This window comes from Lycorma delicatula, chromosome 2, assembly GCF_047948215.1.
Source record: "Lycorma delicatula isolate Av1 chromosome 2, ASM4794821v1, whole genome shotgun sequence".
Classification (NCBI taxonomy): domain Eukaryota; kingdom Metazoa; phylum Arthropoda; class Insecta; order Hemiptera; family Fulgoridae; genus Lycorma; species Lycorma delicatula.
Window position 1 is genome coordinate 216,914,416 of NC_134456.1, and position 17,896 is coordinate 216,932,311.

At 30.8% G+C, this 17,896-nt stretch overlaps 1 protein-coding gene across 3 annotated transcripts in view; it reads left to right on the forward strand.

Moving 5' to 3' along the window:
• Positions 1 to 17,896, forward strand: part of LOC142319655 (armadillo repeat-containing protein 8-like) — a 59,685-nt gene that overhangs the window by 6,189 nt on the left and 35,600 nt on the right. For all 3 annotated transcript variants that reach the window (XM_075357198.1, XM_075357199.1, XM_075357197.1), the window contains exons 2-7: positions 3,644 to 3,717; positions 3,834 to 4,048; positions 6,227 to 6,420; positions 10,384 to 10,544; positions 13,350 to 13,512; positions 16,854 to 17,105. In XM_075357198.1, coding sequence (XP_075213313.1) covers positions 3,644 to 3,717; positions 3,834 to 4,048; positions 6,227 to 6,420; positions 10,384 to 10,544; positions 13,350 to 13,512; positions 16,854 to 17,105 — 1,059 coding nt within the window. The remainder of the gene's footprint in view (positions 1 to 3,643; positions 3,718 to 3,833; positions 4,049 to 6,226; positions 6,421 to 10,383; positions 10,545 to 13,349; positions 13,513 to 16,853; positions 17,106 to 17,896) is intronic.

Here is a 17,896-nt window from a genome sequence, read left to right on the forward strand (position 1 = left end):
TTAAATCAGCAAATTTTGAAAAAAAAGTTTTTAAATCATGTTTTTCTTTGAAGGCTGTGTACAATTCTTTTAGTTACTTAAGATAAGACTTTTTTGAATATTAATTTTCTTCCCGTCAACTTGTTTTCAGAGACACAATCCTTTTTACCTAGCATCATTTGGTTTTGATTATCATTCTGGTAAAAATCTTGGACACATTTAATAACATTCTCATCAATTACATGACTGGGTTTCTTTTTGCTGATTTGTGGTAAAATTCCACTTGTTTTAACTAATTGTTTGGATTGATGGGCTAAATACTAACACAAAACTCATTTTGAATTTTTGAATGCTCTAGCTACTAACTTGAAACATTAATTTTTTCCTGGGTTGAAGTAACTGTTTTCATTTCATCTTTTATTTTAATGATTAATTCGTCATATTTTTTACCTAAATGAGGATCATTTAGTGGTATTAAACTGCTTTCTTTGGTAGAAATATTTAAATCAAAGGAACATTTAATTTACTAGTAACTGACTCGGCTATTTTTATAACTTTTATTTTATAAAATTGGTTCCTTTGTGCTGTTCAATAATTTTTTAACCTTAACGGGGGAATTGTCAAGTGCTGAACAAACTTTATTCACAAACTCAAATATAACACGTTGAGGCCCAAGTACATCTTCACATTCCAGTTTGCTTTCAGTATCATCTTGTGGTTTTTGTATTTCGTTTAAGCATTTTGTACACAGTGCTCTGCCTGGAATTAATTTTAAATTTGAATTGCTTTTTGAAAGTGTCAAAGATATTTTTCAAAAAAATTTCTTAACCAGTTTAATGTGACAGCTAAATGGGTCAGAGCAACTTTTCCCATTAATATGAAAATATTTATCTAAATATTTGATTTTATAAAAAGTACAGATATTTTTTGTTTCAGTATGTCCACTTCTTAAAGATATCAATGTTATTTGCTATTAAGTAAATTCTAAAATATTGTGCAATACTGAAGATCTATTTTAAGTCAGTTTGTGACATACTGTTTCAGTCTGAATGCCAATTGAACACTCCATAACTGGTTTTTATAAAATGCAAGGGTTCTTACAATAACAATACAGTTAGTAGAAATTATGAAACTATGGCCAATTGCACCTCACTTTGTCTTATCCCATTTTCTCTACAGCTAAAATAAAAATTTATTTACATACTTTCTGATAATAATCAGAATAGTAATCTGAATAGTTAGACATACTTTCTGATGTTGTATGTGGTCTTATTCAAACCTCCTAAAGTAGAGTGGGAAAACTGGAATTTTTTATATTTTTGTTATTAAAAGATTTTTTCTTTTAATTACACTTTTACATCCAGAAACAACAAAAATATAAAAAATGCCAGTTTTCCCACTCTACTTAAGGAGGTTTGAATAAGACCACATACAGCATCATAAAGTATGTCTAGCTCTTTTGAATTCAAAGTCTAATTAATGAGATCTAACAAATTTAAAGTATAACTACCAAGTAGTTATAGTAATTAGATGAATCGATCACAATTTAGGTTATATATATATGAAAGTTCTTTGATTATGAATTTGGACAATACCCTTCAGGGATGGATTATAATAAGAACCTGAATTTGGCATTTTCTTGTGGTATTGCATTGCTTGATATCTTGAGACTGGATTAACTGATTGATCAGATTTTGCACTGCAATGACTTTAAGTATGGGTCATTTGTGCCATTTAATTTGGTTTATAATTGGTCCCAGGCGATTTGATCACCTTGGGTCCCAGTTCTCAAAATTTCATTGGAAGAGTAGAATCATTTATTTTTTGTATAATTCTTTACGTTATACTGAAGTTAAAAGGTAGCACAAAGTATAAAAGAATAGTGAATAGGTTCAAACCACCCAAATGACACAAAAAATAAAAATAATTAAAATATTTTAATAAGTAATAAATGTATAGGCAATGTTTAAAATAAACTTGAAGTTATGTTTACAAAATTTCATAATGTCAAAAAAAGTAAAAATATGACTGCATATTAATAATTACTATGATTAAAGAAAATGAAAAAAAATTATATATATTTGAAAGAAATAGTGATATTTCAGTGTTATATGTTAATTGTATGGGTACCTGCCATTGTACAAAAAACTTTTAAAAACATTTTTTTGAACTTACACATTGGTTTCCAATCTAGATAATTTCCTAGTAGAAGTTCATTGTTACTTTTTTCTCTACTTGTAACCATTTTATTTATCTTCTCAGTAGTAAAGACCAGCTTAAACTCCACTTATTTGCCCTTTTATTTTATATTTATTTTTGTCCTAAACAGTATTCATTTTACTTTTTGAAAGCAGCCTTCTAGGGACCATGTCAATATCATTTCTGTTTTTACTTCTTTTCATTATGTCTTGCATTTTTTTTAGAGTGCACCTGGTTTTTTTTGTACAATTTTCCCTTCCAAGAACTTTTGCATTGTTAACTATTTTTCTAAAATCCATTCTATCCAAATATTACTTCTGTTTTATCTTTAGCTTTTGAAGCTCTTTCATCTGGTTTATATACCTGTTTGGCATATTAGTTTGTTTATGGTTTATTTATTTAACAGTTTTTTTGTGACTGCTGCATAATAATTTAGCAACTGCTGCTATTTAAAATTGTAGGTGTTTCTTTAAAAATTATATAGGCACAAACAAATTATTTAGGTTATTATAATTATTTAGGTTACCTGAAAGCCACTTATTTTTCAATTTTTTTTTCAAAAACTCATTATAATACTTTAACTGAAAATTGAAATTTGTTTATTATTTAATGAAATAATAATTATGTAAGATAATATCAATAAAAATAAATAATATGCAGATAAAACCATAATACATGACAAATAGCATGAAGTTTAGATAACAGACAAGTACCATTATTTATTGCTTTTGTGATTATTTTGGTAAAGTAAATTGTCTAGGACATCCTAATCCCCTAGGGGAAGACACTCTCCAACCACCCCCTCCATATCTTGCCGTGATGGGCTTTACTGGAGGTCATCTTATAAACCTCGGCATATGACATCTCTCAGTCGTCTCGGCCCAGGATGCCACTGATGTGAATACTACAACTGACATTCCCGTGGGTGTAACGATTACTAAAAATAACAAAACACATCTCTAGTCTCAAGCAAGACTGAAAATTGTAGTCATCAAAGGAACTGAATCACCTACCTACTTGAAAGGTAAAGTGAGTTCACATGTGACAAACACAGAAACAAAAACATAAACATAAAACTGATAACAAAACAACCAAAACAAAAGCAACACTAACAAGAAACCGTAACAAAACAAAGTACGCAGGAACAAGACCAAGCAGTACCTTATATTCCCTTCGCAATCTGTTCCCTGGCCGAATAGTGCAGAAATTCTGCAACCATTGACCATTCAGCCCAGTCCTTCCAGTTTTGACTGATGTCAAGCGTTGCTCTGAGGGTATCCAGTTGACAAATTACTGCGATGCACTTCAGTTTGTATTATGTATCATAATATTAATCTATCTATCTATTATGTATCATAATATTAATAACATTTGAGTGTTTTAAATAAGCAGAGAAGAGTGTTATTACTACTGTAAATGTTTTAAAAGTTTGTTATTAATTGATGCTTTTATGTTTTACTTCCAGAATGTAGAAAGCTGTAGGTCTTACATTGACAAACTTTATTCTACAGATACTCAAAAATGTCACGAAGCGATAATGTAAGTAAACATATTATAATTATTAATTTTAAAGACATTATTACTCTGATGAACTATACTCATGCGCTTTATTGTTTCATTTTTATATAATATGATTTTGTTTTTTAATTTTGCAGATGTTTAAAAAATTCTGTTATTGGGAGCAATCGACAAAAAGGAAGTGTGATTTCCCAGGGAGTAGTTACAAGACTGATGCAGTTGTTAGGTGATACTAATCTACCTGTGGAACTTCGCACTGAAGCGGCTGTTACATTAGGTTCACTCGCCAAAGGAACCGAGGCCCACGTAAAACAGCTTATTGATGTTGGAATTGTTCCTCTATTATTAAATAGTATGTTTTTTCATTAATTAACAGTAATTTTTTATAAGATGCTGTGTATCTTTTATGAATGTAAAGTGATTAATTTAGTGATTGAAATTTTTCATTCATATTTTGGTCAATACAGTTACAAATTTTATGAAGAAAACTAAAATTATATTACTCAATGACATTTCATTTGTATATTTCAATTCTTAGAGACTATTTTTCACATATAAAACATTTCAAATGGTTATGTTGTTGACAGAATGATTTCTACTTCTCAGAATATGTGTAGTAGATAGACTCCTGGTAATATGAATTAATTAAAACCAAACTAGTTCTTAAAGGTTGTTTACATTAATAGTAGGTACACTTGAATTTTCAATCTTGGAAAAAATTTATCTTTTAAGTACTGGTCCCATTTTGCATACTTTTTTAAGGTTAAAAGTTTATTTATTGCAGTAATTATTTGCTTCAATAAATTAGCCCAATTTGGTGTAATGTTATCCACCAAGGCTAAAAAAAATTAATTCAGTAAAAAAAATGGTTACATGATGCCCCTTTGTCTTAATGGATTGAAAATCCATTATATATATATATATATATGTATATATATTTAGCTATATATTTGTTCTAAATTTCAACTTATTTTTGCTCAACAGATTTTTAAGATATTGTGGTAAAAACTGTTCAGAAATATTTGAATATCCCTCCCATCACTAAATCTGATGTACTTAAAATTAGAATTTTAATAGCTTAATAAGTACTTCAATCATATTAAAGATCAATTTTCTATGACCACTATACAAAAAATGGCAAAAACTACTCGCATTTTAAAAATTTTTTCCAAAATTTAATGCCACAAAGACTCCCACATTTTTTGATTCATTTTTGAAGAATATATGTTGAGCTAGTCTAGAAATTAAAAAGTTTACATCCTTTAAAACTAGATCTGATGACCATTTTTAATATAAGTGATATTATAAAAGTAGAAAAGTGGGTATCTCTAATGTTTCTGATAATCTTATTAATAGTACACATTCAATATCTGATTTTCATACAAATTTAGTAGTACTGGAAATTAAGAAATATAATTTTAATACAAATAATAGGGTTTTTGACTTGTAGAAAGATTTTACAATTATAAATATAAAAGTAAATTTAATTTGATCAACCAACATACAAAATATGAGGATGACAGACGCAATCATAAAATCTGCTGTAGATAGCAGCACTTCTTGACATTGATAGTTGATAATATTTCAACTCTATATAATCACATAACTTTATCTCTACATGGATTTCTATTTTATTTTTATTTATATTTTAATTTTGACATTTCATTTTTTTATTAATGACTTCATATTTTGTATATAAGAATTTTTGATTTTAATTTACAATTAAAAATTTTGAATATTAAAAAAAATGTAGTTTTATTTCTATTTTTATTTAATTGGAAAAGGATCTTTTACTATATATATATCCATTTTGTGATTTTTTAAATACAGATTTATATTTCAAGAACAAATTGAGATATATTTTAATGAAATTTCATGTACGTCTTCTCTAACATCCAACATCTATAAAATAAATAACTTAAAAATTGCCTATTTTTAATCCTTCATTAATTGTATTCAAAGTAGTTAATAATTTCTATAATAAATTGGTAATTATAGAACATGGTACAAAAGTATCAGACTGTAATTTTTACTCTCTATTTTAACAATTTCAGCTATATCTTGAGCTTTTTCTTAACTGTATGAGTTTATTCATTCTCAATAAAGCCTTAACATTTTATCTAATAAAACATTATTCTGTAAAGTAATATTTACAACTATTAATGATTAAAAAAATTAATGGCTGGTATTTTGAAATCTTATAAGGTAACATTTTCAAACTATTGTGTGTGTATCTTCACGCGTGAGAGAGAGAGAGCGAGCACAGTTATGCAACAAAATCTAGGAATTGTCTGTGATCTAAGGTTTGAACTCCAAAAAAGTAGTAGCTTTTATGGTTGGATTCATCCTTCTGTTATTTTCATTGTGTTGCTTCTGGAGTTGTGTTCTGGAATCATTAGTTTGTAACGAATACGATTTACTATTTGGCAGGATCAGGGAATTAATTTTAAATTTGTTAAAAGTTTATGCCCTTTGAAAATTTGTTTAAAATTGTTTTATGAATATTAGGTATTTTTTTCTTTTTTTTTAGGTATATTAACCAGTGAAGACACTAAATTAACAGAAGCATGTTTGCGGTGTGTTTGTTCCATATTTCGCCATCCTAGTGCACCAGTTGAATTAATTTTCCATGACACACAACTTGTTACTCATTTACTAAGTCTGGTCATGCATTCCATAACAAATCAGATATGTGTTCCAACAATTCTTGGCACAGCTACTAAGGTATGTATTTATCTAAAATATATGAATTTCAACGCTATGCTATATTCTGTACATTTACTAAAAATATTATTGCAGTTGTACTGGGTTTACAGAAAAAAATATTGGTGTTTTAATTTGTTATAATATCTCTTGGATGAGATGCACAGTGTGATTTAAAGTTAGAATCAATGAACAAAAAGGAACAGTTTTAGTTGCATGCATGGCCATAGATTGATTTCCTATCTTTCCACCTCACAGTACCACTAGTACTGTGATTCCTGAACAGAAATCCTTCTGTGGTTTTCTTAATGTGAATGTGTAGTTATAGTTCAACTTGCATCTGAAGAAGGTTTGTGTTCAAGTGCAATAACATTCGTTGATCGCATAATCAGTTTGAAACTACCGGATGTCTGTGTAAATAGAAGAGTACAGGATGACCAAGGTGTCTGAAGTAAATGTTGAACATGTTAGGTAGTCTTTCCTCCTTAGTCCTAAAAAATCTGTCAGGAAGGCTGACTGCAAACTAGCATTGCTGATGATTGGAATCTGTTAAGGAAACACACATGTGTCCACCTTTTATAAACAGCTGTTGCAGGCTTTGAAAACAATTGACTGTGCTTTTGTTGCCAACTTCGCTATTGAAATTTACAGCATGAAGATAATTACTTTTTGGATCATATTGTATTTAGTGTTTAGTCAATATTTTATTTGTGAAAAAGTTAACACACATAATGTCCATATCTGGGAGTCAGAAAATCCCATGAACTCTTATAATGTGAAAGGGATTCCCAAAAATTCAATTTTTCTGTGCAGTATCCCAATTAGAAGTTTATTTATCATTCTTTTTCGCTGAAGCATGCATGAGACTCGAGTTGTGTATCTGGATGTGCTATGTTCATGACCTTTTCCTCAACCACAAGATGGACCAGGGAATTTAATTTGACAAGTTGGTGCATCTCCTTGCCAGCATACTTTTTACACGAGATCAGTTTTCCGCAACTGGACATGGACCTGATAACAGAGCTTTGTGGGGTTTTATATAGGATGTGATATATGCCTCTGCTTAGCTACTGATCTGTTTGATTTAAGGCACAGGCTGTCTCTACTGTTATTCCAGACATTTTGGTTATTAACATATGTGATGAACTCTCCTATCAGGTGGATGTGAATTAAATGAAGAAAGTTTCTTACTTTGAACACTTATAGGGAAAATTATAAAGGGATAACCTTTCATTTTTTTTGTGATTCATTATTGTAAGTCAGCGTTAAGAAATATTAAATAGCTTTAAAATTCCAATATTGTTTTTTGTACACTGTGTATTTATGTTAAATATTTTTACTATTTTGTGTACTAAAATCTTGTGTTTATATTAAAAAAGTATTTTCAAAATAATTGGTGTTGAATGATAGAAAAAATATTATATGTGTATTCTTTCTCAGAAATTTACTTTAACCATTTAGTAACTTTATAAGATTTATTTAAATTAATGGTCATCTTTTCCCCCTCATTAAAGTTTATTTAAACCAGTAATTTATTTGTATCAAACTGGTTGTTTATTTGCATCTTAGTTACAGGAAAATAAATTATACATCTTGAAAAGTAAAGTTTTTGATTGTTTAATACTATTTTAAAATAACAGAAATTAGTGGTGTATTACTGATGATCAGGTTTGACATTGTGAGGCCCAGCTTCAAATTCAGGAAAACATTGTTTTACTCTACTGGGATCTGAATGTTGCAGATGTACTTACTTTTTATTAAGATTTAATTAATGGAGCTTATTACTGAATAATTGACCTGTATATTGAAGTCTGCTTAACATATTTTCCGTTGTTATAAATAACACTTGCAGTAGATGTCCTTTAGTAAATTTTAAGCTTTATTTTAATTAAACTGAATTATTAGAAACATTTAAAATCTAAATTCATACTAAATATATATAAAATGATTATTTATTAATAATAAATATAATTGTCAGTTATCAGCCTCATGTCCAAGTGACCTTTATTTCATATCATGTTTCAAATTGACCTCTAATAATTAATATTTTTACAGTGATATATGATTTGTTCATGTAATATGCAGATGAAACTGTGTAACACCCTCTTCCCTTCTAGATTTTGTAATAGTCTTTTGTTTATGTTTTTAAAAAATTATGTAATTTTTGGATACATTCAGAAAAAAAAAATTTTTTCTATGGAAGTTTTCTAAAACAATAAGTATAATATTTCAGTAGTAAAGGGTTCAGTTTTACTAAAGATATTGTTGGGATGTAGAAGTTGCTTATTATTAATTTGCTTTTTATACTAAAAAGCAAATTAATTTTTTCTTTTTTTTTTATAAAATGCATTTTTATACCAATGTGATATATTCCTATAGCCTTTTTGTAGTTGAAAGAAGAAGAATTATTTATTCTTCTTCTTCTTACTGTTATTTATTTAATAACAGTAATATCTTATTTTGAATGTATAGCAAAGGAGCACCAATTTTCTTTCTCATTTTTTCATAATGTAGTGTAAAAGAAAAACTGAGAAATATTTTACAGTATCCAAAGTGGAAAATCTCAAGTTCAAAATTCATGTAGTGTTTAAAAGAAACTACGAGGGTTATTTTTTTTCAAGGTTCAATTGGTCACGAAATAAAAACCCGCGCAAAAATCAGATGAACCTTTGCGAATATGTGTTGCGCAGCATCTCTAGTATAACCTTCAATCAAGCTGCGTCACTTCATTTAGTTCTGAACACGCAGCTAGCATGTAAACATGTCTACAATAATAGCATCTCCTGCCAAGTGTGAAGTGTGTGAGGTAATTCGATTTCTTCAGACTAAGGGGTGTAATGCAGCTGAAATTCATCGACGAATAAGTAATGTGTACGGTGAAACTTCAATGAGTGACAGCAAAGTGCGACAATGGTGCAGGAACTTTAAAGCAGGACGTACAGATGTTCATGATGCAGGCGATCAGGGAAGGAAGCGAGTGTAAATCGATGATCTCGTTGAGCGAGTGGATGAGGCGATTTGAGAAAATCATTGGTTCACAATTTCTGTATTGATTGATTCGTTTCCTGAAGTTTCAAGATCAGCTCTCTACACCATTGTGATTGAGAGACTTCAGTACCGCAAACTGTGTGCGAGATGGGTTCTCAAGATGCTGTCCGACCATCACAAAACAATGAGAATGGACGCCTCCCTAATGTTTCTCCAGCGCTACCACAATGAAGGAGTAGAATTTTTGAACAGAATTGTCATGGGGGGTGAGACATGGGTCCATTTCGAAACTGAAGAAACAAAAGAACAATCCAAACAGTGGATGCATTCTCATTCTCCCAGTAAACCAAAGAAGTTCAAGCGAACCTTCTCCAACAGAAAGTGTATGAATACTGTGTTCTGGGACCAGAATGGAGTTCTCTTTGTGGAATTCATGGAACGTGCACGACTATCACTGCAGCCTCATATTGCATGACTTCTACGTCTACGAAGGGCAATTCAGAATAAGTGGAGAGGAATGTTGTCATCAGGCATTGTCTTTCTCCATGACACTGCTCGGCCGCACACTACAGCTGTAACAAAGAAGCTCCTGCAGCGTTTTCATTGGGAAGTGTTTGATCACCCACCATACACCCTGGACTTGGCTTCATCTGATTTTCATCTCTTTGCTCACATGAAACACTGGCTAGGAGGACAACATTTTGGCACAGACATCAAGCTGCAGACCAGCGTAGAAACATCGCTGAAAACACAGGCGGCTCCGTTCTATGACGAGGGTATTGGAAAGTTGGTACCATGCTGCGACAAATGTCTAAATCGGAGTGGTGACTATGTAGAGAAATAGTGTAACTATGTAAGTACTTGTAACAAATAAAAAAATTTTATTTTCACTGTGGTTTTAATTTCGTGACCGATTGGACCTTGAAAAAAAATAACCCTCGCATAAATTTTTACCTTTATGTTTGCCCTTTATTCTGTTATTTTCTTATTTTTCAGACTGTTGATCATCAAAGAGTTTTGTGTGAACAAGGAGCTGTATATACTTTGGCAGCTTTGTTATGTTCACCGCATTATCCAGTTCTCATGCCTACACTTCACTGCCTTGCTAATCTTTGTTATCAGAATCCTAGAGTTGCTACATCAGTATCTACTGCAAGGTATATAGAGAAATTACTTCTTTTTTTTTTTATGAATTATGATGCATTTTTCTTTAAAACTCACTGCAGTTCTATCTTTTGTATTTATTTTTTTCATTTTACCTTTTATATTTTTTATTAATTTTTTTATGTTGTATTTTATATATACTATTGTCAAATGGCTTGTGGTAACCCTGAAAAGAGCTGTTTGTGTGTTGATGTAGCCCTGAGAAAGGCTGCTGGACTCTGGTGAAGTCAGCTCACTGCCAAACTGAGCTGACCTGATGTCTGGCAGTCTACAGCGTCCGCTGTAGTGGTGGCTATCACAGTCCCATAGTATGAGGTCGGTCTTGGTCATCTTCTGTCAGTGCAGCTGATGCAGTTCTCCTCAAATGATGTTTGTCTGGCTCCAATTTTACCGCTACGCCTCCTGGTACTGGTGGGTTTTGTCGGGTTGGCCAGGGCCGCTGCTTCGCAGAAGAAGCTGGCATCTGCTGTGAGATCCCATGTTGGACCAGCCAAGGGACTTATTTTTTTTCTTGATACTCTTTTTTTGTCTACTCCTGTTTGTGGTCTTTTAGATAGTTGCTCTGTTTTTGCTGTTTGTTGCATATAAAGTTGTTGCTGCAGAAGGAGTGTTGTGTGGTCAGCTGGCTTGGTGGGGAGGAGCACATGTGCAGGCATGTAGGTGGACTGCAAGGTGCCCCTACATATATGGCTAGCTTTGCACTTGCTGATAATGAGCACAGCATGTGGCAACAATATGTACATACAGATAAACAAATATATACGTGCATGTGCACACAGACTTGAATGTGATGCCTACAGATGTTATTCGTGGTTTTAAGAAAAAAGGAGTTAGGTGAAATTTTACTGAGGTTGCCATTCTTTTTATTAATAATTATGTAATAATATAATAATAATAATAATATAACTGTTGAATTAATCTCTTTTTTTTTTCACTTTTTGTTTCATTTGTATTACGTATATGTATGCATCTGAGGTTCAAGAGACATGTCATAGGCTTTCGCCAAGTACAAGGGGTTCCCCAAAAATAACTGAATCTGTACCTGGCATTTAGTCTAGATGTAGTTGTGATTTCTGCCACTAGATGTAGCAAGCTTACAGTACTTCTGCCAAATGGCATTGCTCTTTATTGTTTTTCAGGCATTCTGTGTTGGTTTTTCTTGGTGGGTGTTTAATGTGTTGTGCGATTAGTGATTGTAAACAATAAGAGTTTGATTTAAATGATTTTTGTGTTTCAAACTAGGGGAAATGTCGCTTGGAAAGATTAACCAAAATCTGATTAACCTTTCATAATTATATTGGCAAAACTCTTGAAGTAATTTGTGAAGATCATAGTTTGACTATTGAAGTGATTTCCGAAATGACATGTACGCTGGAGTTTTTACCTACAATAGTGATTTGAACATGAAGTATGTTACTGCTTAATTTGTGTTTTGGTTACTCACAGATCAGAAAACCAGTTGCGTTAATATGTTATGTGATTTGAGAAAACAACTTTGAAATGATCCAAACTTTTTTTAAAATTTGTCACAGGTATTAAGAGTTGATCTGGAAATAGAACAACTATCTAGCTAATAGAAATCATTGATTTCATTGAGATCACATAAAGGCTCAACAAATTAGATAAAATATGATGACTTTGTCGATTTGTTTTTTTGATGTGAATGGGATTGTTCACAGAGAATTTGTTCCTCCAGGACAGATAGTGAATCAGTATTTCCATATGGGTGTGTTGAGAAAATTGCATGAGTTTGTGCAATGAAAATGCCCGCTGATATGGGAGAGAAGTAATTGGTTTCTGCATATCATCCTTACCCATATCATCTGCATCAAATTTTTGTCAAACAGATCCTTTAATTTCACTTTGCTCAAATCATCCAATTTTACTCAATGTGATTTTTTTTGGTTTTTGCACATGGAAAAAACTTAATGGAAAGGATTATTGTACTGTGGAGGAAGTCAAATAAAGATAGTTACAATTTCTCCAAACTGCTAATAAGTCAAAGATAAATTGCTACAGACCTTGAGAAATATTCTTGCATATTCATGAATTTCAAAAATGTTTTCAGCACGGAAAAGAATAGGGACAAGTGCATGTAATTACATGGAAAGTACTTTGTAAAAAATTAACGTTTCCTTAATTCTTGTGTTCCTTCCTTGTATAATGATGTTTATTAGTCATATAGCCAGTCCCTGTGGTAACAGAGTGAAAGTGTCAGCTCCATTTTAGTATGCATGGTATACTGATATGTGAAAGAACATTCAAATTATTTGAAGAATGTTGCATGCAGTGGGAAACCACTTTTTTCCTTACTTTCATTTTTCTTGTAAGCCTTCCCATGGAATGCTTTTTTTTTTAGATTGACCTGTCACCTTCAAATTTACTTGTGCCTCATATCTGCATATTTTTGGTCATGGTACCTATCAGAAAAATTCAGGACTAAAGAAAAGTTACATGTAAATTTAATGAAACATTAAAACGAATTATTTCTAAGAAAATAAAATTTTTTGTTTTGAAAGTGTTATTTTTTATCAAACGCAAAAATAAAAGTTTACATTAAACTTTAACCAATTATGTCAACCTCTTAACTAAGAACTTTTTCTTAAAATTAAAAGTATTGCATAACATGGAACTTGATTTAAAATTTTCCTAAATTGTACTTATCTTGGCAAGTAATGCAGTGTTTGTTTAAACCTGCCAATCATCACGTTGCAATTTAAATAATTTGGTGTTTAGTACAGTATAGAGTTAAAATTTCACATTGCATCTAGTAAAAATATGTATTGCTTGTTTTTCAGTTTTGGTGGAAAGGCTGTGCCAGAGGTTGTAGTGGGTTTGATGAGCAGAGATCATCCAACTGAAATGCAGCTTGCTGCTGCACGATGCCTGACATATCTTCATAGAGCTGGTTCGATTGCTGCTGATGATCCAAAAATTCTTTATAAGACTTTACCTTGCTTGGTATGTTGTGTGTTAAACACGATGCTCAATTTAAATCTTGCATTAATCTTGGGATATCTAAGATAAATGAATCAATACAGTAATTTTTTTTTAACCTTACAGTGTTAATTATGAATTTTAAAATTGAGTTTTTAATAGATCATGTAAAATGATTTATTATTCTATGGGTGTAAAATAATTGTTTAAAATACATTTTCATTGAAATTAATAAAAACAAATATCATTTGATAAATTTGTTACAGTATGCCAAAACATGTTTAGTTTGTAAATGCTGTTTCTATGTAATATGCTGTATCCACATCCTGGTCATGTAACATTTTTTTAATGGCTCTTTTGTGTAATAAAACAAATGTTGTAGCCAATTTTTTTTTTTGTAAGATAAAGGCCAATTCTGAATGATGGGACTCAATTTAGTAACTATATTTTCTGTATTTCCTTAACTATACATTGTATCTGACTGATCTATGTAGTTATTGAGAGAGTAGGTCCGAAAGTTTCAAATATCATCTCTAGAGTACATACAGTTGCGTAAATGACTGCTAGAGTGCTTGTGCCAAATCTCAGTTGGCAATTACAGTTCAGCATGTGTTTTGTCTGATTTAACATTGACCCTCCAACAAGAAAGAGCATATGTCATTGGTTTCACCAGTTTAAACAAATGGTGTCTCTGTAAAGGCAAGATCACAGGCCGACTGTATGGCAGAGGAGAATGTGAGATGAACTGAAGAAAGTTTTGTTTGAAGTTCAAAATAGTCTATCCATAAAGCAAGCAGAGAACTTTGAACACTTCAACTATCTGTCTTGTGTGTATAGAGGCATCATCAACTTTTCAAGCCATACCGCCTTACAACTTTAACAGGCTCTTCATAGAGGTGACAAACCAAAATGTGTTGAATTTTGTGATCAAATACTTGAAAACGTGGAGGATGACACTTTTTAGCAATAAAGCAACATTCCATCTCAGTGGAAAAGTCAGTAGACACAATGTTTGCATATGGGGTCTAAAAAATCCCCATGACACACTGCAAGATGAAAGAGACTCCCCCAACATGTTTAATGTTTCGTGCCTTATTGCAAGCAAAGGTTTATGGACCATTCCTTTTTGGGAACATGATTACTGGGGTAATGTATCAGGACATGCTGTAAAACTGGCTTTTCCCTGAACTAAATGAAGATTCTCAAGTCTCCATTTTTCAACAGGGTGGAGCTCTGCCCCATTGGTACCTAGATGTTCAATATTATCTGAATGAATCTACCTCAACAAAGTAGAGGACACATTGGAAATGAAGACCTGGCTCTTCAGTTCTGGCCTTCAAGATCACCTGACCTCACGCCATGTGTCTTTATTATGGGGATTTGTGAAAGTTGCAGATTATGTACCACCTCTACCAACAAATTTTGGCTGAACTGCAGAACCATATCACATTACAGTGAACTCGATAATACAAGATATGGTTCCTCACATGGGACGAGTTCAGCTACCGCTTAAATGTGTGGTGTGCAGCTGGAGGGGATCACATGAACATTTATGAATTGTATCTGTAAACTTTATTGTGAGTATTATCAAGTTCAATATACTTGACATTTGCTATTAGTTTTTAATTTTGAATACACAGCTACGAAATTGAGATTATCATTTTGAATATTCATAAAATTCTATGTAGATATTCAAAAAGTAACGTGAATGGTAAATCTGCATGCTGTATGTATCTTAGTGGTAACTTAAATATTACTAAATTATTGAAAATGTACAAACATGAAGTTTGTGATTTTTCAGAAACATAATTTATGTCATGGAATTTGATTCTTAACGTATGGATACTTAAATTGAGTTGATGGGGAAAAAATTAATAAATGACTTCATCCCTTCATCCAAAAGTTAAAAGAGTTAAAAAAGAATTCATGAGTTAAAGAGCAAGGCATTTTGTTATATGTTAAAGAAGAGAAAGAAGGATTAAAAATGTCCTTTGAATGCCTTTAAATAATCCAAAGACACCTACTTTATTAAACAGTTGTATACATAAAATTTTACAGCTGCTGAAGGCTTGAACAAGGCTTTAACCAGAAATAATGTATTATTTCTAATGATTATTTAATTAAATTTCCTCAAGTTTAAAGTAAATATTTTCTGCTGTTTTCCATCATGTGACCCAAACTGATTTGTCATGCTCTGTAATTTGTTTACGTGTTGACAGATGCGATAGACAAATAGAAACAATTCCATGATAACTACACTTTCATATTTCCTGCTGAATATAGCCCTGCCAAATGTTAAAACAGATTGAAATAATTTTTCTGATACCAGGCCATTCCTTCCTGACTGTAGATTAAATTTTCAGACAGATTAAAAAAGTATTAAAATCTTGTTAAAACGTATGAGTGGTTGTTTCTGATCCAAAAACTTATCTAAATTTTTAAAAAAATCATGCTGTAATCAGATTTGGCTCAGATGGTATTGCTGTTAAAAATTGGGAAGTTGTTGCTTCAGTAAATGTAAAATGACAACTGTATGGCGCTTTAAATTTGTTTCGCCAAACTGTCAATCCTGCAGCAAATAAAGCAGATTCAAAAGTAATAATAACAGGATAGTCACATTATAACATGAGTAATGGAGATGAAAAATCAGTGGCCAAAAACTTAAAAATTTTAAAAGCAGACTTTGCTACTCTGCCTGTTGCCTGTGGCTCAAAGAGATGAACAAATCAAACATGCTAAATTAAAAGGCATCAATTATTTATTGGCAAAACATACAGAAGAGAGTGGAAATGAACAAGAACTTATTTTCTACTAAAGTTTTATTGGAAATATGAATAATTTAGCTAAAAATAACAATGATCGGGTGCTTGATAATGAAATTAATGTCTGCTGAATGTATTCAAAATCATGATCTAATTATTTAATAAAATATATTCTGTCATTACTATTATTTTTTATTTTGAATTTTGTGTTGTACGAACATATTACTAATTAATACTGTGTTCAATGAAATATAGAATATCCTATTTTATTATTGTAAAACTCTATATTTTGTCAAAGCAAAACTAGCTAAATATATTTTATGTTGTAAGATAACTTACTGTATACATTATGTTTTTCTAAATCTTACTATTTGGTTTTAAAATATTAATCACTAAAAAAATATTACGGATTCAACCAATTCATTATATCACAATGGTTCCTATGAGTATGAAGAATTATAAAAAACAGAAATATTCTTCATTTAAGTTTAAAGAAAAGAAAAATAATTTTTTTTTACACTGAAAATTTGAAATTGTGTAACTTCATTTTTGCATAAATTCACATTCATGATTAATTATTAGTTAAGTATTTTTTTTTTGTAGGTAGTATTGTGTAAAAAAGATCGGCCATGTGAGGAAAGAATTGTGGCTGCAGAAACTCTGGCCTACCTGACTGAAGTTGATACTGAATTGCAGCGATTGGCATCAATATCAAATCATCTTGTACCTACTTTAGCTGATCTCCTTCATTATCAGCCCGAAACTAACAATAATAATAATAATAACAATAACAGTACTAATACAGCTTTACAAGATATTCAGACCGTTCAAGATATGAAACAGGCTGCATTTAGGGTTTGTATTCTTAATATTCTTAAGGTTTTTTATTTCTATTTTCATTAAATAAATTACTCGAAAAGATTAGGTCTGAAGATATTGTTTATAAAAATACAATTTGTTATGATTAAATGGATAGAATATTTAAATGTAAAATACTATTGTACTTTTAAATATCATTACAATAAAATATAAAAATTCAAAGTAAATGTAGTTATTGAAGTTGTTTCTCTTCAATAAAGTACAACCAACCAACTACCATTTACTAAAGATAGTGTGTCGACTAAGTAATCAGTGGATTAAAGTATTCATTTATGTTAGTGATTATTTATTGGTTTTTGTTTATAGTTTTATCTCAAAAACAAAAAAATGAACTACATATTCTTTAATGGCTTGCATATTCTCTTAGACATACATATAACGCTAATGTATTATGTTGTAGACTTTGTAAGTGTTAAGTAAGACAGACAGATTTATTACTGTTTTAAATATTTATCAGGTTTCTTAGTGCAGACTTTAAATTAGATGATGGTGAATTAACCATTTAAAGAACTCAATATTATTTTTCTATTATATTAAAAACACAAAAAAGAAAAATGTAATATGTATTAAGTGTATATTAATTAATTATTACGAATTAACATAAGTTGATCTATGAGCAAAATGTTATTTTGAATTTCTATAAAAAGTAGTATTTTATAGAATAGTTATGCAATAATGGAATTATCTCATTCATTACTGAGGATGCAGGATTCTGCAAAAATACTTTCATGATGTTTTTTTTTTTTAATTAAGGTAAGATAGTCTTA